The sequence below is a fragment of the Corvus moneduloides genome, chromosome 18 (assembly GCF_009650955.1).
Source record: "Corvus moneduloides isolate bCorMon1 chromosome 18, bCorMon1.pri, whole genome shotgun sequence".
NCBI classification, from domain to species: domain Eukaryota; kingdom Metazoa; phylum Chordata; class Aves; order Passeriformes; family Corvidae; genus Corvus; species Corvus moneduloides.
The window spans coordinates 9,135,123-9,157,887 of NC_045493.1; the positions used below are offsets into that span (position 1 = coordinate 9,135,123).

The following is a 22,765-nucleotide window of genomic DNA, read 5'->3' on the forward strand; positions in this document are numbered from 1 at the left end:
CATCAAAAAATGTAAGTCAGAGCAGCCTCCTTACTGAAATCAGCTTCAGTGACCACTGCATACCACAGAAGGGCACAAGTTGCTGAAAAAAGAGCAAACTTTTGTACTTTTGTGGAGTCTAGAATAGCTTGAATGCTGGATGCATCCCTGTTGCCCCAATTAACAAAATCTTCATCAATAATACAAAGAGGACTAGACAAGTTAATGGGTGCAGGGGAGGTGTCACTGAGCACTGTCATGTGTCTAGAACTCACCTTCAGGACATCACTTAATTCAGGCAATTACTGAGCTGTAAATAATTGAAGGCTGGAAATGCACTCTTGGTGAATATCACGGTTAGTCTCGCCTATTGTTAAACCACCCTGGGCATCTGCTTCTATGTATCATTGAAGCTGGGCCTCCATGCCACTGTGGACATGGCCACAGTCCTGAAGCTGTCTTTTTAGGGAGGTGTCCTGCAAGGGAAAAAAACAGTTCTAAAAGTTGTACAGTTCCTGCCAGTCTGCACAAAATACTCTTAGGTTTAGAGCATCATCGAATTACAGATCTGAATAAGCATCAGGAGGCTGTTTGTTTCTTTTGTGCAATAGTCTTACTGTAAAAACTGTAAATAAATGAATGTACTGAGAGCTTCCCCTCTTCTCTTTTGCAGAGTGGACAATATATAGTCTGACAGCACTGCTCATCCTAAGTGTTACAGCCATAATAGCAAAGATACTTCTGCACATTACCATGAGGTGAGTGTGGAGCAAAACCAACCACAGAGAACCAAGACCTCAGCTCTGAACCAAACCTGGGCCTCCTGATAGTCCAGCTGGCTGTATTCAAAACCAAGTCAGTTATTACATATTTGTATCCTCATAAAAGATCCTAAATAAGCACATTTGTTAACTTTCCAGTCAGTTAGGATAGCATCTGCTGCTAGAATATCTCTTCTACTCTTGATTTGACAAGATTTGTACTTTAGGAAGAAGAAGGAAAGAGGAAAATGTTATCAGACATCCAGATTTGGTGAGGTCAAATTATGATAATACTTTGCAGGGAAAAAATGAAGACCTCTACACTCATACCAAATAAATTTTGTGTCCTCTAGATGGACACTCATTGAATGAAATGATGGTGAATTATCAGCAAATCAAAATGCTGAATATTGTATTTACATAGCACAAACAATTTACAAGGAAATTAATTTGTATTAATAGCAACTATAATAACAAAACCAACTACAGTCTGTAGAGCCCTCTTAGCCTAATGTCACTGCTGTCATTAGGGTGGCAATAGAATACCTAACTTCTCATTTGGTCAAGACAAGAAACATTCCAAAACCCCACATTTTGCAGCAGGTACAAAGAAAAAGTGTCACAAATTAGTGGAAGCTGTGAGCATTCCCAGTGTAGAAATACTGCAGAAATAACATTATCCTCCCTAGCATGTTAACACAAGAGTGAATTACCTCTTGTTTCTTAGGTCACATCAGATTCCAGCTGCAGCTGAAACAGAAGACTGCAGTGATGTTACTACTGCTGGTGAGATCTGGAGTATATTTTACCAGCCATCCACATCCATATCCATCTTCAAGAAAAAGCTTCGAAATCAACAAGACGATTGCAACCCACTAGTGGGAAACTGAAGTGTCTTTTATTTTGCAAGAATTGATCTTCTTAAAATCCAGGTGACTTGAGATTAATCTTCCTTTTTTTCCTTCCAATCTCATACTTGTTTTCCAAAAAGTCCATTTCCAAAGGCCTTTGAGTGACTTTGCCTATCTGCCGTTCTCTTGGGTGTACTAGTGACAACGGATTTAACTGCAGCAATAATTTTGAACTATCTGGTGCTCCTCAAGTCTGTAGTGCTGTTAATTACTGCCTTTAAACCATTGCACTTAAAATAGATGTAAAAACTCATTCAAAATGTTCTCTACCCCTGCCAAAGGTAACTGAAGGGGTATCTACAGGTTGAGGACTTCTTGTGTCCTACTTGCCTGTACCACTCTTGTATCAGGCTCCTTTAGTCCTTCTGTTCTCAAGGCTGAAGAAAGAGGTGGGTACTGATAGCCTGCTTGGCTACCACAGCAAACAGAACTTGCTTGCCTTGATGTAAACACATCTAAATGGTACTATACAGTAAAAGGGGAATCAAAGACCAGAAAAGCTGTCAGCCTGGTTGCTCAGTGCTGTGCTCTTTCTGCATTTTCTGTTTCTGTGTCTACAAGCAGAGATGCACACATAAATCAAATTCAGGAGGCCCCTAAAGTAAGATTTGGCTGCAAATAGGCATTTTGATTGACTAATGCTCACCAGCTCCAGGCCTGCATGAGCATTGAAGCCTTTTAAATGACTATGTCTGACTCACCATTCACTGACGTTTATGATAATTTTGTTCACATTCACGGTGATTCTTTAAAAAACTATTGTGCTCCAGCCTGACATCTAGCATTCATCCTGGGTATAAGCTATGGGCTTCTTAAAGGATTGTCCAAAGATACTGTAATCCACTGAATTTTTAACAGTGAGGCTAACTAACAGATTTTTACTCTGAAGCCACATGTATTAATCTCAGCAGCCCAAACTATTTCCGAAGTTTTAGGCTGCTATCACCAACTCAGCTGTGCCAGGCTGTGCAGCTGGACACACATGGAACAGTTGCCTTGATACTTACCTGTGAGAAGTGTCTCCTTGCCTGCAACATTAAAACTGGACTGAATTTTTAAGGTAATTGCCTTAATTGTCACAGAACTAAAACATCTGATCTGTGAACTATTTTCTCTTTGACTGCAACAGACAGCATTAACTATTTCTTCTCTTTGGTAGACTGAGTGTCCATACACAATACTCAGATTTCTCATCCCACCACAAGTGGGAAACAAGTGATTCCAAGGGATCAGCAGTGAGTCTTTCAGCCTCAGCAATTTCAGACCAGCAAGATACTTAAGAAAAACTGTCAGTGCAGAAGGTCAGATATATTGACTGGCAAAGTTTACAGTAGGCAGCTCCTCAAACTCAGAGGAGATTCACTGACAACCAATAAACTACAGTAATTCTGGTTAAGTTTGAACATATACCAATGGTCTGCATATACCAGATGTGCAGTCAGAGAACATCTATTAAGTGCCTCTGCAAAGGGTACTAGAAAAGTAAGAAAATCATCACTGAGTTTAAATTCATTCTTGTATCTGCCCTTATGTTTTTAAACATATAACTCCCTCCCCTTCATGAGGGCTACAGATTTCCTTGAAAAAACAGGGCATTGAAGAATTAAGCACTGAAATATTGTGCCTTACTTCTCATTGCAGATCTGGTCTCTTACCTGAACTGAATTCAGTCCAGCTCCATTTATGTACCACAGCTGAGTGCTAGAGACAGCTGAACAGTATCACAATGCGTGCTTAAAAGAAACCAGATTTTACTAAGCCAGCAGTTATGGAATTGTTTATATAAAAAATGGAATAGCATGAGAACATCTAGTACTTTCTTGCATGAGCTGCTGGAAAGAATACAGGAAAATATAATTACAGTATTAGCTAAAATGAAGACAGGACAAGTTGCAAAACGTGTCATCATGTTGGACCAAAAACCATTGTCTGTTTCAGACCCAAGAAAAGTTCTGAAATTGCCTTTTTTGAAAGTAAGGTTTTGCATCATGCTGTGTAGACAAAGAGTTCACCTCAGAGATTCACAGCAAAACGAAGTGGGTTGGTTCCTAAGCATCCTTAATTTGATGCACTAATAGGAAACCAGGCAGAGAGAATCAGTGTGGTGCCAGATCCTTAGGAGCTGTTACAAGCACACAGTGCTTACCACAAAGTGATGAAGCTTTGTTTGCTTGCCTCATCAAATGCAAGTTAAACATTTTGTCAGAGAGACATTCACAAAGCAGTTAATGGTGACAAACTGAGATAACATCAGGAACACCCAGTGACTGATTGACACCTTCTGCAGAAGGCAAATACACAGAACTGTTACGCTTCTCTTCCTTAGTAAAGAATTTAATTTTACTATAATATTAGAGAAAATCTCATTACAAACAACAACAAAGATGGATACTACTAATGCAAAATCTAGAGAATTTAGGAAGTGAAGTTTTTGCATCGGTCCCTTAGCTCCTCAACTATTTTTTAAATAAAATTATATTTCATGGGACTTTCATGGGGAACACTTACCAAATTTCTGTACAAAAGACCCATAAAATTAGCACTTACAGCAGATTAAATGGTCATGGCAACAAGAAACATGCCTATGCATAAGATATTAGACAGTGCATGGGTAATACACTGATAAAAGCATAGAAGAAATTATGTTCCCTCCCACCAAATAATTCAGATTTTCCGATGCTAGATACTTCTAGAGCTAGCAAACAGACCAATAGATGGAAATTCATAGACAGGGTCCCTTAAATAGCACTTACTACTTTACAGGGCTGAGACCATGAAGAGCAGGTAGATCTCTGGTGTGGATTTTTTCCAAATGTGGTCTGGTACAGACACTTCAGTGTGGTGATTTACGGCCAAGATATGTGGTATCCATTAACATAGCATGTTTTGATCTTTGCTGTAAGGGTTTGAGGGAGAAAGAAGCAAAAAGTGTGACATGCACAACTGTTGTAATGCCACAAAAGAAATGCCCCTACTACACAGCCAGCTGAGAGCTGGCAGCTGGAGAGCAGGGACACCTCAGGCTGTTGGTGTTTGCAACATTTTCTTCAACAAATTGAAAATAACTGCAGAAGAATTGGTTTGGGACTGTATCTGAATGGCCTTCTGACCTCCTGCCTAGCAGTCCCCTCAAGAGCCTGGACAGGCTGCAAATGTGACACTGGCAACAATGTCCAAAGCAACTGCTTTGACAAGCAGATCATCGTGAGGGGCTGCCTCCTCATATACATGGATTTCAGCTCCTGCTCTGGTCCCCTCCTCAGTCTTGTGTTGGTGTGACCAGCTGTGTAGTGGTGCAATAAACTGATCAGGTTAAAAATTGCCATGGCTTTTTCTTCCCTGAGTTACTTTTTACAGAGCTGAGCTCTTTGATCTTGCTCATTGGGTGGTTGCACAGAGAGATGAGCTAAGAGCTCACCGAGTCCACAGCTAAGCAGACAGACAAGAAGCCATAGGACAAGGACAGATGTGTGCCCCAGAAGCTGGGGCAGTGAGTACTTCTGCTGGAACTGCCAGAGCAGCGATTTGTGAGCCTGCTGCCTTCACACAGCACCCCAGTTCCAGCAGCCTGCACTGCATGTGGACCTCAGGTGGAAAGGGGCCAGCTGGACAAGTGCCTTCCCTCATTCAGAATCTACATTTAAAACTAGTTTAGTTTGTTGACTACATGATTTTATATGTATTTTTGTCTTAATATTGTTATGTTGTGGGAAAACAGAGACTGTGTTATGTAAAAATGTGTGATGTGTTATCATAGTAATATATATTTGTATATGTATAGGAAATGCATTATTTAATACAGCATATTATGCTTGGATTTTGCTAACATTTTATAGGAAAAAAAGATGTTAGTTTACACTCTGGGAAAAATAAATTTTCTATACACTGTAACCATAGGGAAAAAAACCAAAGATACTTCTTTGGTATATATGATAGAAGGACATTGAGAATAGGGTAACTCAAACTCAGCTTTGTGACAGAATAGATGCTGATAAAACAATTGCTGTAAGAAACACTTTACTCCTTTGAATCTCATTTCTAGCCTAGTAATTGTATTAGACTGTTCATCAAATTCTGCAAATTCGTGTGCATATATTCTCTGGACAATTTTTACCATCAAACATGTAATCTGCTTTTTCAATCAAGCATTTACATAATCTTCTTCAGGACTTGTTTCTGCCAGATTTTCTACAGCCAGGACAATGCTGAGGAAGTTTATCCCATTGCTCAGGCAGACAATCCAGTGGGATTGCAGAATTGAAGTCTACATATTCCAACTCCCCCTGGCAATAGTATAAATAGGAGATTTTTACAGATAGTCCTGGAAACTGTACTGAATCTGCAGCCTGGATGACTACAGGCCAAACACATGAGCAGACACACTGCTGCCACTGAATGAGCATAAGTAGCTATTCCACTTTCATCTTCTGCTTAACAAGCCTTCTCAGGCAGTGGGAAGGAACAGATTTTTCTAGTGCACCACTTTGCCTAAAGGAAGAGTGAACTACAAAAACAACTCCTGACAAAAACTTGTCCAACTAGTTCTTACTACCTTGCAGCAGTATTTCACAATCTTCCAATGAAATACAGTTCACTGGTAGTTTCACCTGAATATTGTTCTAGACATTTATGAACAATTCTGCTACCTTGAGAGTGAAAAATAGTATTGCCTTCAGACCATACCATTTTTTCTGTAACAACACATCCCCAATACACATACATTTCATGCCACTCATACTTCCTCAAATTTACTGAGCACCTGTGCTTTGGGATGAAATTTGGCATTGTGAACTTCAGTCTCAAGACATTTTGCTACAAATCCAAAAGCTATCACATGAACCACATAAGGCTGTCAAGAAACCAGAATAAATCAAACTTGAGATGACTCACTGCTGAAGTATGCACTGTGTTTATAACTGTTCACCCTGTATTCAGCAAGTGGTTGTAAATAATAATTATGAAAAAATAAATACAGTGTATTTGTGCAGGAGGAGTTCAGTTAGGATGGCTGAAGTGTATACAAACATGGAGTAAAGGAGGCAGAAACTGCTGCAGTTCACCAGCAGGTTACAAGAGCACTGCTTGCTATACAAGTTAGAAGAAAGTATTAGAGCTGAGAATGATTACTTATATAAAGTATGATATTGCTCTGAGACACAAGTTCAGAGGTAACAGCAAACTGAAAGTTTTCAGTTTACGTGTTTTCAAACTTTTAGAAAGAACTGTAACAGTTCTTTCACTGTTTGCTTTACAAATTGCTGCAATATGTAATGCTGTTTCCACTTTCTTGCAAGATTCATCTTTTCTCTCTAATTAATTCCTCCTGGCCAAAATAATGCTGCAGTTTAAGAAACCTTCAGCAACTTTTTATGCAAACACCAGAAAACCAGTGACAAATACCAAAACTGTCTCCAGCTTTTCATGTGAAGACTCATTTTTCTTCTAGAAACACAAGTGTTGCAGGGGACCGACCTCCCCTTACACAGAGGAGGTTACTCTGCTCTCCTTTCTTGCCATTCCGGTTATGAGACTCCTGCACTTTTGTTCTTTCTGGGAACCGTTCCCTTCTTTTTTCCTGGTTGTTTCCTAAGCAGCAGTTTCATTCCCCATGAGAGAAACGTGTTCTTTATTCTGAAAGAGACACTTTTCTATGAAGCATTTAAGTCACAGCAGCACAGCGCTTTCACTGCAAGGTAAAATATCTGGTTTCAGGTATGCTATTGTCTCCCTGGCCAGAGAATTAGGCCAGGCTGGCTCCACAGGGTATGAACATGGCCATCCTTTTAAGGGCATTTTTCTTTTCACACTACCCGAGTAACAACAAACGTTACCTAACAGCTGTCATAGATTTGACAGATGCACATGATATTGCAGATAGTGTTACAGAAACACCAAGTGTTACGATAATGTACAGTCCATTTGGAATAGTCTGCTCCTGCTTGACTTTTTTTACCGTATCGAGGTTCTGTGGAGGTCTGTGGTGCCCCACAGGACTCCCAATTTTGTCACAAATCTGTTCCTTAAACATCGAACCTGGAAAGTAAAAAGAACCTCCCCCCCCCACCCACCAAGTATCAAAATGTTCATTTTGGATAGAAAATATTTAGTCATTTTTTAAAAGCCACAACAAAGACAATATCACACACAGCTAAGCCCCACATACAAGTTCAGCCAGCAGCCCACTGCTGCCTTTCTCAGAGACAGAATATGGGCTCACTGATTATTCTGTGGGACACCGATGGTGGTGGTCTGTGCTGTTCTTCAAAGCACAATCACTGAACAGTTTTCTTCAGAACAGGGCACAAGAAAACAGAACCCCAGCAGCAACAGCAAACGGGGGATGGAAGGAGGGAAGAGAAGGGAGACTCAGGTGTGACCCATCAACGTATGCGTTAGCAGCCATCCATGTACGGCGGGGTTTATGCTATTTGTAAAAGCAGTTGTTGGATGAACTGATTTGCAGATAAAAGGCACATCTAAAAGGCATATCTGTAATCACTGGCAGTTGCCAAGATTCTGTTCACTGAGCAAAAAAAGGGGCACGTACTTTCATTGGGAAGCACTTGCTCCTTTTGCTCTTCCATTTCTGTGCCTGTCTTTGCACACAGGCCAGGCTTTTCCATCGTACCTGCGATCAGGATGGTAACTGGTCCTCATGCCACAAAGGCTCCCCTATAAAATGACACTCCTCAACAATCTGTCATCCCAAACGGAGTTTTCACATGTGAAACGAGGGGTGGAGAGAAGTAAGGCTCATTTCTTGGCTGAATCCTGAGGTGATTGAATTACAGTGCATTTGAACATGGATGGGAGATGGGGAAAGTCCAGGGGATTACAAGGTAAAAATCTTTGGGAAAAGGAAGAAACTGGAGAATCCTGGAAAACACTCTGTGTGTATCACTGGATGGGAAATAAATAATACATGAAATAGCATACATAAATATACATGTACATACACGCACAGAGCCACACGCCCCCAGGCTCCCGTCTTCTGGTGTCTGCATAAATATCTCTGATCAAATTGTGCTCTCTGCTGACAAAAGAGTACCACAGTATTGATTTTCACTTAAGCTGGACCAGTGATTCCATGATGCAGGGCAAGGACCTGGATCTAGTGTAACTATTCAAGCTATGACTGACCCAGCTGTGCCCACATGTATCATGCTGTCCCAAAGCGATTTTATTTCAGGACAATAAATTACTTTTACCTGAAATTACACCAGAGTTAAGTTCCCCTGCCACAAGGAACAGGCAGGTTCCAAACATAAATGAGGATCTCTTTTAGCAGATGTGGTACTTCTCGTGTGCTTGGAGGGTTCAGGGGCCTGTGTGACAAGTGTCCCCCGGGTCCCCCCAATAACCTGTGTGCTGTGTGAAGGCATATACATATCCACCTGTTATTTTCAAAAAAAAGGAAGAAATGTTGTTTATTAGAGCTCATCTCAGTATATCTAGGACTATACTTTGAGAATAGCTATCTATATCCTTTCCCCCAAAACAAGAAGGACAACTCCCACATGTATATGCAATAAAACTGTATTTTTTGTGTGGTTTTGCCTTTTTTTTTTTCTTTTAATACAGACATTTGTACACTTTCTTACAAAACTGCAAGTAACTACACTTCTCTTAAATCATTTTTGGTCGGCAAGTACTGTAAAATCTTTGTGTGCAATTATCATGTATTTACAGGGCCTCGTGTTAGTGATTTTCAATGATTATTACAATAATGTCACACACTCTCAACATAAGACATGGCTTAAGATAAATATATTAGTAAATAAATATTCTGAGAACATATTTCCATACATGAAATGTGCTGCTATACATATACAGAATATATACAAGATGCTTTCTAGCTTTTAAAACATTTTTAAAAATGGTAATGAAGGAGAAAGAGCCCTTTGACCATATTACAAATCTTTACAGCAAATTTTATACAAAACAATTTTAAGTGCTATAAGACAATTTTAATTAAAAACATTTTAAATAGTGCCTCGTGAGCCAAACACAATGACAACTGTTCATGTAAGTAGTAGAAAGGCATTTTGTTATAAAAACCATCTATCATGGCCAGCTAGCCTGTAAGTCTGCACTGGACATAGAGTTTTATGTTAAATATCAAACCCAACACAGAAAGCAGGTGTAGGGTGTCTGTGGTGTGGCCTGCAGAGATTTGTACTGGCACAGATTTCCCCAGTGTGTATGGGACCAGTACATCTGGGACACCATCAGCCAGAATATTCAAATCTCTTTAAGAACCACGTTTTACCACAACGTGCTGTATAGTTACAGAGTACAATGTATCTTAGGTGGCCTTTACAGTGCCTCACAAAACACCAAGCAGAATAACCAAGCTAATACACCATAGCTTCTAAAATGCATTTCTTTTTTAGTGGAGGAAGGGGAGGGTAAGACTTAAATTTTTTTTTTAAATTCCAAAAATCACAAACCTTTAGAGTTTATTCTCCCAACACATACCACTTACTTCAGTCATTCAGAGAATGAATAAGTTTTTAATAAGCTTTATACACACAAAATGTGTTTATTGAAGTTTTTCTTTTAATCTTATACCCAGATACTGCCTTGTATTAATTCTCTGAACAGCTGAATTTTGGTGCTTGTTGATTGAAAAGATGTAATGTTAATTCCTTTAGATGGAACTTTTTTTCCTAACTTACTGGGTACAAAAGCAAAAGGAAATAGACAAATATATTTGTTATTTCTTAGATGTTTCCTTCTTTTAAAATAGTTCATTTGGGACTACAGAGAATACAAGTTAGCTTTGCTGGGTCTCAACCAGCCCAGTGCTGTCAAGGACATTGCTTTGGCAGAATATGAAGTGTACATCTCTATTTCATGTCTTTGAAGTATCTCCAAAGTGTACTGAACTTAGGACAAATCTTTTCAGAAGACTGGCACTGTGGGCATTAAATACTTAGTTTCCCTTTAGAAGAATTCCTGCTGTGAATACACCACAGGATGACACTGTGTCCTCAGGCACATGCAGCATGACAGGCAATTTAACCCATGCTATGGTAGCCTCTTACTCAGAAGCTGCTGTTTCCACAGGAAACAATTGCTATCAGAAGTGACAACATAAATTATCTCATGATAACAAACATCCCCACTAGGACAAGAACAAGAACAAAAGTATGTGCCCAGGCTAATGGGGTACAGAGAGCACTCTGTACACAAGACAAAAATGAAGCACAACTGGCTGGGCCCAAGAAACCTTTAAAACAGATCAATCTATGGAAGCTACATTAAGCACAGCGAAGAAGAAAACAATGATTAAACCAAGTCCCTCACTTTCCCACATGTGCAAGAGGTGACAAGCACTGCTTCCCGTAGGCATGCTTGCAGCCTGTAAGGAAACAAGAAACCCTATGACCTGTTTCCAAAATGAGCCAGCAAAGCTGCAAGCACACTGCAAGCTGTTTCCCTGCACATGCCAGCATTCCTCACAGCCGTAACAGGGGCTACAGGTGCCTGAAAAACTTCCTATGGAAGGAAAAGTTCATTACCTACAAAGGTAATAGCCTTTCTAAGCACTTTGTTCTAGCATCTGCTTGAGGGAGAGGTCCCCAGCATTCTTCACTGGTCAGAAGATACAATGAGGTCCACGGTTCAAAGACAGAAGTGAGGATGAGAACATTCTGAGCTATCAGTTTCCTTACCCCCACTCTGTTGAAACTAATCATAATGGCAGGACACCTTCCTAGCCAAACCATCAGAGCAGCATGAAAGGGGGGAGAAGGGAAGAGGAGAAAGGAGACAGTCCAATGCTTCACCTCCCTCAAAATCACTCGCATAACTTGCTGGCTGCTAGGATTTGCTACTGGGATTAGTCAGTATCTGAGCATCCATTCAGCAGCTGTATCCCTCTGGACTACTATATTTCAAGGTGCTATCTGGTTTCTAAGGCAGGTGTAGCCCTGAGCTTATCAAAGGCTGGACTCCTTCAAGTAGGAGATAACAGCATCTACACATAGCCTGGCTTATTTAACACACTGTGTTACCTCTCAGCAAGAGGTCACTTCTAAAAAGAAAATATAAATAACACTTTGTCATTAATACAGAAATGGCACTAGAGCTCAGAAATGCTCCACACCATGTCCCCACATGGGCTTTGCACACAAATCAAGGCCTGAAGTCTTCAGGCAGGAGGGACAAAGGAGACAATCAAACTGATGTGAACACAGAGGAAATAGGGGAGGGACTTCTCCACATTACCACTTTTGCGTGTTTGTCAAAGCTTAAAAAAAATTAAGTCCATGAGAATTTGGAGTCTCTGATAAGCTCCGCTTCTCCATCTGGGATCTTCTGGACAGGTCTAGTCACTGATTTGGCTTCTCTCCAAGGGATGAGATCCAGCACCTGAAAGATAAACAAAACTAAGGAACATTGCATCTAGAATATTGCACACAGTTTTGCGCCCCCAGAGTAAGACACCCACTGACTGGAGTTTAGCAGAGAGCCAAGATGCTCAGAGGGCTGGAGCACTTTGTGTGAAGAGGCTGAGGGATTTGGGTTGTTCAGCCTGCCGTAAGGGCATCCCTAGCAGCTTTGCAATACCTACATGAGGGTTGTCCCAGTGATGGAACCACAGTCTTCACAGACATGCATTCTGAACAAGAGGTGAGAAGTTAAGTTGAAGTATGAGATCTTCAGACTGGATATAAAGAAAATCTTTTGACCATACTGGCAGTCAGGCACAGGCAGAGAAGTCCAGAAAGGGACTGCACTCTGTGTCCCTGAAGGTTTATCCAGCCTGACTGGATAAACTTGGTGTAATCTGTCAAACATGGTCTGGTCTCAGAGCTGGCTCTGCTTTGAGCAGGAGGTTGAACTAGATGATGGCCTGAGGTCCCTTCCAACCTAGGGTACCTTGTGATTCTATGGACACCCCTTAAAATAACCCTGGCAAGGCAGGTAAGAAATATACCCTTCTTTCTGTGAGTAGTTATTTTTTCCCCCTTGTCTATGTCCACAGCAGAGACTTTCCCACATATTCTTCTAAGGCAATTCAAAGGTTTTCACTTTTTTTTTAAAAACACCCTTCAACTTGTCTGTCGTCTCTCAGGGTAGCCTTGCCTTCCTAGGCAACTCACCACAGCTGCCATGACCAGCAGTGTCTCTTGCTGTGGGAACTCTAATGGGGACCCCTCCCCACAAAGGATGAGCATGCAAGCTTTTATAGGGTTAGATAGTAAACAATCATCTTCTCCTCCTCTAGTTATGACCAAATGAGCACAGGTAACCAGAGAATAATACTTTGGGGTGAATGGTTAGTCAGTAACTGCTCTTATGCAAAGGACGGAGTAACCTTTATGGCTGCAGGTACCTAGACAGCCGGCAGCGTTTCCTACACTGAGACAGAAAGGTAGCAAGTAATCAAAAAAAGCACATATATTACCTGTGGCCTTTGTGGTCGTCATAAGCTTCTGGGACTTCAGAGTGGGACTGGGAAAGGGCATTCCAGTTTCCTCCTCCTGAGAGTAGTTCTGCCGTAGGAATGATGTTGCCTCATAGCACACCTCCCTCTCGACCTGTACCTCTCCAATACCTTGACAGTGCAGGTAAGTGTCTAGCTCAGGTGTTCCATCCCAGGAGCTACAGCCTCCTATGTGGGTCCCTTGGTGCTCTGTCGGTAGAATCAGCTCACAGTCTCTGTCTTCAGGAATTATGGGAATGCGTTGACCCAGATCACATACACCCTTACAACAGTTTGGCAAGGTCTCATCAGGAAGCGTGTACTGCACATTCACTGCATAGTCTTCTGTATAGCAGCCACCACCTCCACTGCCACTGTTGCTACTACAGGCTACCTGCTTCTCTTCATAGAAGCAGCAGGGCAACCCCTCATATTTTACCCCATCTGTCCTATGTAAGTGGTCTGAGTTAATACTGTACAAGCCTGGGGTGTTCCCTGACTGTGGTTCAATTCCTTGGCCACATGTCCCCCACAGTGGAGAGCTAAGGAAGAGTGCACTACAGTCAGCTGTCCCATTGCTTGGCTCCAGGGCAGAGTGCTGGAATTCAAAGCAGCATGCACACGCTTGCTCCGAAATCGACCCTGCTAGCTCTGGATTCTTCCAGTTCCTTTTAACATCCAAGGCAGCACCAGGAGTGGCCTCAGGTCCTCCCTCTGAGGTAGTGCCATTTGGATCCCTGTGCTCTAGTGAGGAATTACTGCTATAGTTCATATCCATGCTGCAGTTAGACAGTTGGTCCCCTGAGGAAGAAGCCGGCATAGGCCGGCAGTCAGCACCCACCATACTGTGACTGTGAGCTGGAAGCTCGTCCTGGTGGGGGCCCTCCAAGAGAACAATTGCACCCCTGTTTGCACCACCAACCTCACCCACTCGGCAAGGGCTCCTACTGCGGTACACATATGGGTCATAGTCACTGCTCAAAGAGCTGCGGAAGGTGGAGCAGCTCCCGTAAACCCCCTGGTTACTGACCTCTGTGCAGTCAACCATGGAATCACTGGAGGAGCAGTGGCACTGACCAGAACTGCTGCTGCTGCTGTCACTCCCAGGGCAGTCAGCCAAATATCCACTGCACACTGAACGATGACCATGATAGCAGCTAAAGCTGGAGGTACTGCCACTCTCCAAGCGGGACGAGGGCATTACATGTACCACAGGAGGGAAAAGCATGCTGCTACCAGGCTGAAAGGCACGGGAAGGACCCTTTGAGGAAATGCCAGCTGGAAGCTGTCCATCTTGCTCAGGGTAACTAAGGCCTTGGAAGTAGTAGTGCTGATACATGGTCTCGTATCGGGAAAAGCATGCTGCTTTGGAAAAGTTGCGTCCGCCAAACTTGGGTCGTCGGAAGTTGTGAGCTGGAGAGTAAGCCCTGTGCTCCAGGCTACAGTGATGCGTGTTTAGAGCATGGTCCAAATGAATGGGCTGATAACTGCGAATATAGGCTGGGGACGGGGCTTGGTAGAGGCTCTGTTCACCGTGTCGCTCAACTGTCAGTAACGTGATAGGGTTCCCGTGAGGGTCCATGCTTGTCCGAGTGGGATACGCTGTTATCTGGTTTGCTCTGTGCACTCGGCCCGGGTAATGGACAGGCAGAATCACCCTCTGCTGCCGGCTGCGTGCTGGGTTGATGGATTCCAGGCAGATTGGAGCTGCATTTCCCTTCTTCTGTTCTGCATGAGAGAAATAAGAATGGAGAAGTAGAACTAGCAGGGAATAAAAGGGAATATACTTTATGTAAGAAAGAAGGATATTTTGTTTTCCATGTAATTACATGATGCACCAATTTTTACACAGAAGGAAATAAGAACAAAACAGAAGTCAAAAGAATCTAGAAGACCTTGAAACACTCAAATGTATTTGCTTAAAAAGCAAAAGAAGTGAATTTATTTCAGATACTGTTCTCATATATACAAAATCTTCTGCTTACATCTTGCAGAGGCTGAGAGAGGCTAGAAGTCATTGCTCAAATTTTCACTTTACACATTTTTACACAAATGTGCAGTGCCAGAAAACTTTCTTAACACATAGGAAATGAAAGCAGGAAGAGGGCAACTAAGGGAAACCAGGTTCCAAGTTACAACACCATGGAAAAATAAAAGCCCGTACATTGTCTTCTTTATAATTCCCAAGGAAAAACATCCCTCTTCTCCATGTGTCCTTGCACTCAGGGCTGCACAACACTGCCCTCAGCTGGGCATCATCCCCACCCCAAGGTTATGCCAGGGGCACTCAGCTGTTCTCAAAAGAGTTTAGGGCTAACTGTATTTCTAGGGCTGTGTTACAATAAGAACTGAGAGCTCCACGGAGATTCACAAAAAGGCGCACTTTTTATTTCATCTTGTAAGCTGTCTGAAATGAACACACCTGAGCATCCACTCTGCAGCACTTACCTATGATGTTATGGCGGCAGTGAGGGCAGGTGTGATGCTGCAGCAGCCAAGGATCCACACATTTCTTGTGGAATCGGTGAGTGCAAGGAATGACCCGCAGTTCCTACAGGAACAGATGAAGGACCATGAAAAAGTACTTCCTCCTAACAAGTGAATTTTTCACAGCTTGTTCCTAGTTTTTTCAACCCATCTACTAAATGGAGCAATTCCTAGCCTAGAAGTGCTAGGGAGGAAAAAAATGGCATCAAGATAACCAAGAGCACAACAGCTAGTGATCAGCTGTGTCTAAAAGAATAGTCTGCAGGCACCTTAGAACTCCATGCAGATATAGGACACTTCTTTAGGACACTTTTTCCTGTATGTCCCTATGACCCAACAACTTGAAGAAGGCCATCACTAAAGTTTTCCTTAATATATTAAATAAACTTAAAAAAAAAAAAAAAAAAAAAAAAAATCAAGAGTAATGATGTACCTTTTCTACAATTATTTGCAATGGAAAACACTCAGGGAAAAGCAAAATCAACAGTGTATATGATACTTTTTCCCTTGCCCAGGATTCTTCATCTTTCAGCTATGATCTGTTTACAGGATTTCCTGAGCCTGATGGATATCTACCAGTTCAGAAACCTGCAAAGAATCTTTCTTCCAAGTACTGCTCATGTCTTCCCATGAGCTTAGGTTTTCAACTTCTAACTTGCTTTGCCACGAAGTTCCACAGGGCTACTACCTCCTGGTGGAGAAACACCACTTGACTTTGTATTCCCTCTGTCCCCAAGAAATCTAGGTCTAGAGTCCTTGCCCACTCAATCTTTTTTTTTTTCCCCCCCCAGAAACCATTCAAAATACTTGATCATTTTATGACTATCGTTTTCTGAAGCACCGTCATTTCCATTCCATATCTTTTGTGAAACGAGGTCAGAAGTACACAGTACTCAAAGTGAGAACATGACTAAACTTACACTGTGGTGTAATTTTATTTTCTGTTCAATTCTCTAGACTTTCCCAGCTCATTTCTAGTATCTGATTTGCCTTTTTAATTGCCACAAAGCATCCATTTGCTTTCACAAAGCTATCTAAAGCATCAAAATCTTCTTCCTGAATAGCAATGCTCAGCTCCCAACCCATCCCTGATATACATGGAGCTATTCCCTATGTCTATCAGTTCATGCTCAAGCTCATGCCTGAATTTCCTCTCCAGTTATTTTGTACAGCCCTTTCGAAGTTCTTGTCTACCTTCATCCTTGCTACTCTGAATAATTTCCCATCAGCTAACTTCATTAACTTTCTATTTGCACCTTGCAGCACTCAAACATGCATCTGGTATTTTCTATTGCCTTAAAAATTATGGTTCTTTTATGAACCATTTCAAAATAAAATGTCCTCATAATCTTTCTAATGGATGCTTATAGCTGTGAATATTGACTGCCTTTATTTATTTTAAGGAGCCCATTTTCTATTTCACCCTTTTCATTGCTTCCTCTGGGTAGAACTGTCATGGACAGCAAGCCCTGACGAGCCAAAAAACTGCTCCTGAAAGTTCTGACATCTCTTCCTTCTCCTCCTCTGGTTTCCCAGCAGTGCTGTGTACTCGACATTTTTAAGACAGGGTGCCATCAAGCAAAACACTAAGGGTATCCCTTGCCTCCAACAGAGAATCACCTTAGTGCATGACTTGTCAAAAATACCCAGAGAACCAACTGCTGACTTCTTTGTGACTTGTTCTTCAGAAATGCAAGAACACTGGAGGTAGCGATTTGCAAATGGGATCCCTCACCTCTCACTTTGCAGCATGGGTAATTTGGAGCTGCAGGATGCAGCTGAAGCTGAGTTGGCTGCTCAGTGTGATCAGACTGACAAGCAGAACCACCTCAGGTATACAACGTACCCAACAGCCAGCCATGTACTACAGTGCTAAAAGCACCTACATTCCCAGCCCATGGTGAAGAAACCTTACATCCTTTACCTCCCCATCAATGTACTTCTCCAAGCAGATGGCACAGTCAGAGGTGGAGCTGCTACTGAGTGTATCCAGTGCTCCACAGTTACTTTCTCGGTGTCCCTTACTTTTGGACTTAAACTTCCTGGTCTCCATTTTCTCCAGTGCTTGCACTGCAAGCCTGTTCATGGAATTCTACATGAGAAGAAAGAAAAAAAAAAAAGAAAAAAAAAAAACCAATGCTGCTGTGTAAGGGACTAGAGTGTAGTAGCAGAGAAACACCACCATAACATATCTTACAGATCATGTCAGGCCCAAGTGATGTATAATTTCTTACATTAAACAGAGAAGGCTAATTAGAATTCAGACCAGAAGCCTCATGAAAAGAATGTATGCCACATGCAGAAGTGAGAATGATAAACTACTCTGAATTAGAACTGGGTGAAGGTGCTGACAAATGGGATACACTGCAACTGCTCAACTGATAGGTAGCAACTATTCAAGCCAACATACAAAGCTTGGCCAGGAACTTTTATTTAAATGTCAGGATTGATTGTAATGCCCCAATATGCTGTTACCACCATGTTATCTGGAGCAATACTTGAGAAAGAGATTAAAATGAAATGTTAAAAATCAGCTGTATCATTTCCTCCAGGACAAACTCAAAGTATGTCACCTGGAATTTCTCCTAACCAAACTTTTTACTTTGAAAACCTCTCCCATTTCAACAGATGTTATCCTATTGGAAAGATTTGTGACTTATTTTCGATCCTGATATCCTCTCCACAATACAGCAGTAAGAGTCTGGACTTATTCAGAAGTGTACCACTGCTACTGGTAACCTGTGAGCAACCAGAGATGTTCTTTCTTCCCAATGGCTAAGTGGACTGCTTCTGTACCATTTTCATTTCAGGATTTAACTGACTGAACATCATGGGTCAATGTAAATCTCCTTTAAAGACACTTCCAAGTACTTCCAAAGGCCTACATGCATGGATAAAACCACAGAGCCACCAAGATGGCTACTGTAAGTCAGCATCCTGAATTTCCAAAAGTCGAAAGCACGTTTTAGGACAAAGTAAGAGAAGCTAACTTTCAGTATTTTGTGAATATCCCATTACTGGTCTTACCTGACTACGTCGCTGTTTCAGTTTGATCTTGACGAGAAGAATGAGGCAAACAAGAGACACAACCACAAAGAAGGCCAGGAAAATTCCCATATCGAAGTACTCAGTGGGTTGCTTAAAAATTAAAACAGAAGTATTATTTTTCCTTCCTTTAGATCACACTCAAATTTGTTTCTATTTCTCAGGGGCCTTTGCCAAATGTACACAGTCAGAATGGCAGAAGTCAAAGTACAGACTGTTGTGTTCATTATCTGTGATTCCATGAGACAAAACCTGGGTTTCAAGTGCCGCTGCAAGTGAACAGAATACACAGAATGCCAGTCATGAGATGTCAGATTTACTGTCTCTGAACTGCATAAATCCAGGTTTTTTAACTGAGTGAATCACACCAACACAAATTTTTATAGCTTATTGGGTTGCTTATGCATGTAAGTGACTGAAAATCAACATCTGAATTATTAAAAAATGGCCCACTTCTTAAATACATTTCTTAACAGAACGATTCCATTAAAAAAAACCCCAAACCAAACCAGTAACTAGGACATGGATGACCTTCTAGCTTTGCTCTTCTTCTGTAAACTGTATGTTAAAGAGTGTTAGGGGAAAAAAAAAGTCTAGGAAAAGTATTTTATATTACAATTACAAATATCAGATAATCTCATAATTAATCAGATAATCTCATAATTAATCCATGTTTAAAATACTACACAGAATTATTCGTTAACACAGGGCAGACCACCTTACAAAACGGAACCAGCAGGAGTGTGCAATAACTAAGTTACTTAATCAAGAAAAAGGAAAACGTCTCTGTGAATTTTTTAGCTGTTTCTATACTCAAAAGTATCCTTCTGAAACACAGCAGATGCCACACTGTGGATTCTAAACTTACACCAGGTGCAGCTGCTTGTCCACAGTGCAGTTACTCAGTTTATTTCAGTCAACAGAATTTCATGGGTATTAATGCACATAAGGGGCATCAAAACATCTTCACCCTTGCAGTGAGCAAGCCCTGCCTGCAGTAACAACAGCACTGTGATATCCAGAGAAAGGATCTGAAAGTCTCACCCGTGGGGGGCGATGCTGAATCCTGGCTCGTGCCACTTTCTGCTTGTTAACTATGTTCATTAGCTTGACAGCATCAGCACCTTTCACATACACCACTGGTCTCTTCAGAGGGTCCTCTGAGCCCTGGTTCAGCTAGAAAAAAAAAAAAATCTGCTCAAAAGGCATGTTTCAGGAAAACCACTTTTCTTCTGAACAACACAGAGAATGGTAAAGGAATATGAACGTGGAATTGATTTCAAGCACTGATTGTTCTCTTCTAGCACAGACCTTTAAGTATTCCACAGAATTAAACCTGAATTAAACTTTTGACTTATGCTCTTTTTTTTTTTTTTTATGGACCAAAACTAAGATTAAGGATAAGGAAATGCTATTTCTGAATAGCAGCTTTAACTTAGCTGCACTATGTACCAGTGCATATATTAATACTGTAACATTAAACCTCACAATGAAGAAGAATAAAAATCTGCACATTCCAGAAACCTTGTCCTTGCTACATTTCATCAATTTTTCAATTTCAACTTTGTAGTTACATTATTCACATAGAAATTTCTTCAGCTTTCTGAACAATCCCATAGAGTCCTGTCTTTCAGGCTCTTTGTACCTAAGCAAGTTAAGTTAGTAATTTCTGCTGTTTAACTCGACAAACTCATTCAAAATTACTTGAGTTCTAGCAACCACTAGACCTCTTGACTGCAAGATGGGGGGCCTCAAAGACTAAAGCATATGAGTAGACTACATAATTCACCCTGAAACTTCCTTTCAGGTCCAGCTACGTTTTGTAAGAAAGGCCAAATCATAGAAAGACTCAGAAAATAATGTGTGTGGGAAGGCATGTCGTGAGCCCAACCTCCTGGTCAAGGCAGGGTCAACTATGACATCAAACCAGGCTGCTTAGGGCTTTATTCAGTCAGATGTTGAAAACCTTCAAGTGTGGAGAACGTGCAACTTCTCCAGCCAACAAATCCAGACCAACAATCTGCTAAATTATATACCAGAGAGGGTAATAACTAGACAAGAGAGTTGTTCTGTCACAAAATGTCACCAACACAATAAATTCATATAGCTTATTCTGACTTACAAGAAAAATACTAGTATAGAGGCTGGTTGATACAAAACAAGCAATGCACTGACAAGCAGATGGAAATGGTACAGGGGAAAGGAATGAAATTACAGGAATGTGAGCAAATAGAATAATAGTATCTTATGGCTGAGATTAATAAATCTGCATTGTTGATAGCTACCTGTTAGTTCTGGCTAAACCATGTAGAAATTACCAGCTGATTGGGCTATCATCCTGATTAAAGGATGATGACTCTACTTATGCTGACCAGATGATAACAGATTTCACTGAGGCTTTTTAAAACTGATTCTTCCTAGTATTCGATGGATTTTCTGAGAACACTGATCAAACTACTTTTAAGGCAGGTGTCTTGTGATGAGCTAAAAACTAGCTGAAGTATCCAGGGATCCTATGTGTCTACACGCCTTGCTGGTCTAGGGCCAAATCAAATCACCGTCCCTCCACTCCCAGACACATACTCCCTCTAATGATTTCTTGTCTAAGAAAGAATTCACCCAATTCCTCAGTTACTTTTGCACATTGTCGGACTCTTGCTAAACATGATGCTCTGGGTGCTGTTACTCCTCTTCAAATATGCAAAAGTAAAACTAAGGAACAAGTCAGACTTCAGAGAGCATTTCTAAAACCAGAAGTTTAGTTCTTAATTTACAGCAGAAGATACTCAGATCAACGGGAATAAACCCCACATAATCTATAGGCAAAGTCCTTTCATTTGGCATCTACCAAATTACCCAGGGACAATTCTTCTGGTCAGGCCTGCCTCCAATTTCTGGTCACTGACTGGCAGGAAGGATTTCCCTTCACAGTATTCCACTCCTCCCTTTCAAAGCAATCTCCCTTATTTGTTCTAGTGCTTGGTAACAAGCATACCTGAGAAAACTTCCTAAACAGCTCCCATTAGTGTCTTAGGATATTTCCATTTGAACCGAAGATACTCCAGATTAACTTGTGTCAGTTTTTCCTCCACTGCTGTCACTGTTTTCCACAATTCCATTATGAGTGCCAAAACAGTACTTATTTTAAAGATAAATTATGTAGCACCCCTGATCTCAAGGGTTCTGAAGACTTTAGATGAGAATCAAAATCCATTGAAAACAAGCATCCAGAGCAGCATGAGAACAGAGCCAATCCAGTAACTGTTACTTTTAGAGTATGAAAGCTACATCCAGTCATTCCTCTTCTGTTTGCCAGTGTTTCCACAGGCTACTGCTCTTTCATCTAACAGAGCCTACTTTGTCAGCTAAGGCTCTAAGCCACTAACCTTCTTCCATTTTATTGGTACACCCAAAACATTCAAACATCCACTAGATTCATTTCCCAGCTCTTGGGGACAGATGCACCCAGTTTATTATTTATAAACAAGCAAGGAAAGCTGTCGTTGTTAGAGGGAAAAGAGCAAGAGACAGTAACTCAGCTTCCCAAGCCCAGAGCAGAGCGGCTGAAAGTAACCAGAAGCTGTAACACAGAGTTAAAAAATGGAAAAAGACAGATCACATCTTTGTGAAGATACTTTTCCTGTGTAGAAGAGGGGGAAAAATATCCCTGTGAACGTTTTCAAGATCAAGGCTGCAACGTTGATGCCCATGCAGACAACAGTACTCAAAGCATCCACTGCACAGGGTCTTCTGAATTCTTCTGTCCAACAGATGCTCATTTCAGAATTAAAGCCAGCTTTTTTAATGTAAACATTGATGATCTCTCTTTTCCCCCAAGAAATACAGGCTGCACTTAAAAACCTTCAGCTCTGCTTGTTCCTGCTGTAACAGAAACAGCAGTTTTGTTTCAAGACCAAACAGAACTAAACCAAATGCAGACTATTTTTGTGCTTACGTTTCTTCACTGAAATAACTCAGAATTGGCTGAAGTAAGTCGAAGCCTTTCATAGGGCTATTACCTCACCCACTTCAAATAAAAAGATGGAAGTTATAACAAGAGTCGGAAAAAGAAGAAAAACCCTGCTTGTCCACAAAATACATAGGCAGAAATCATCAGCTGTAAATGAGAAAGAAATGGTTATAAATTT

The 22,765-nt window shown here is 41.2% G+C and overlaps 2 protein-coding genes across 4 annotated transcripts in view; one reads left to right on the forward strand and one right to left on the reverse strand.

Annotated features, from left to right (window-relative positions):
- Positions 1-9,202, forward strand: part of KREMEN1 (kringle containing transmembrane protein 1) — a 30,836-nt gene extending 21,634 nt beyond the window's left edge. The window contains exons 8-9 of the mRNA XM_032128282.1: positions 653-737; positions 1,468-9,202. Coding sequence (XP_031984173.1) covers positions 653-737; positions 1,468-1,630 — 248 coding nt within the window. The 3' untranslated portion in view covers positions 1,631-9,202. The remainder of the gene's footprint in view (positions 1-652; positions 738-1,467) is intronic.
- A 197-nt stretch (positions 9,203-9,399) lies between these two features.
- ZNRF3 (zinc and ring finger 3) overlaps positions 9,400-22,765 on the reverse strand; it is a 69,590-nt gene continuing 56,224 nt past the window's right edge. For 2 of the 3 annotated variants that reach the window (XM_032128278.1, XM_032128277.1), the window contains 6 exons: positions 19,662-19,793; positions 18,600-18,710; positions 17,497-17,664; positions 15,534-15,636; positions 13,068-14,813; positions 9,400-12,028 (listed from right to left, as the gene is read on the reverse strand). In XM_032128278.1, the coding sequence (XP_031984169.1) occupies positions 11,985-12,028; positions 13,068-14,813; positions 15,534-15,636; positions 17,497-17,664; positions 18,600-18,710; positions 19,662-19,793 (2,304 nt within the window). In that variant the 3' untranslated portion in view covers positions 9,400-11,984. The remainder of the gene's footprint in view (positions 12,029-13,067; positions 14,814-15,533; positions 15,637-17,496; positions 17,665-18,599; positions 18,711-19,661; positions 19,794-22,765) is intronic. The other variant, XM_032128279.1, reaches the window with a different exon arrangement.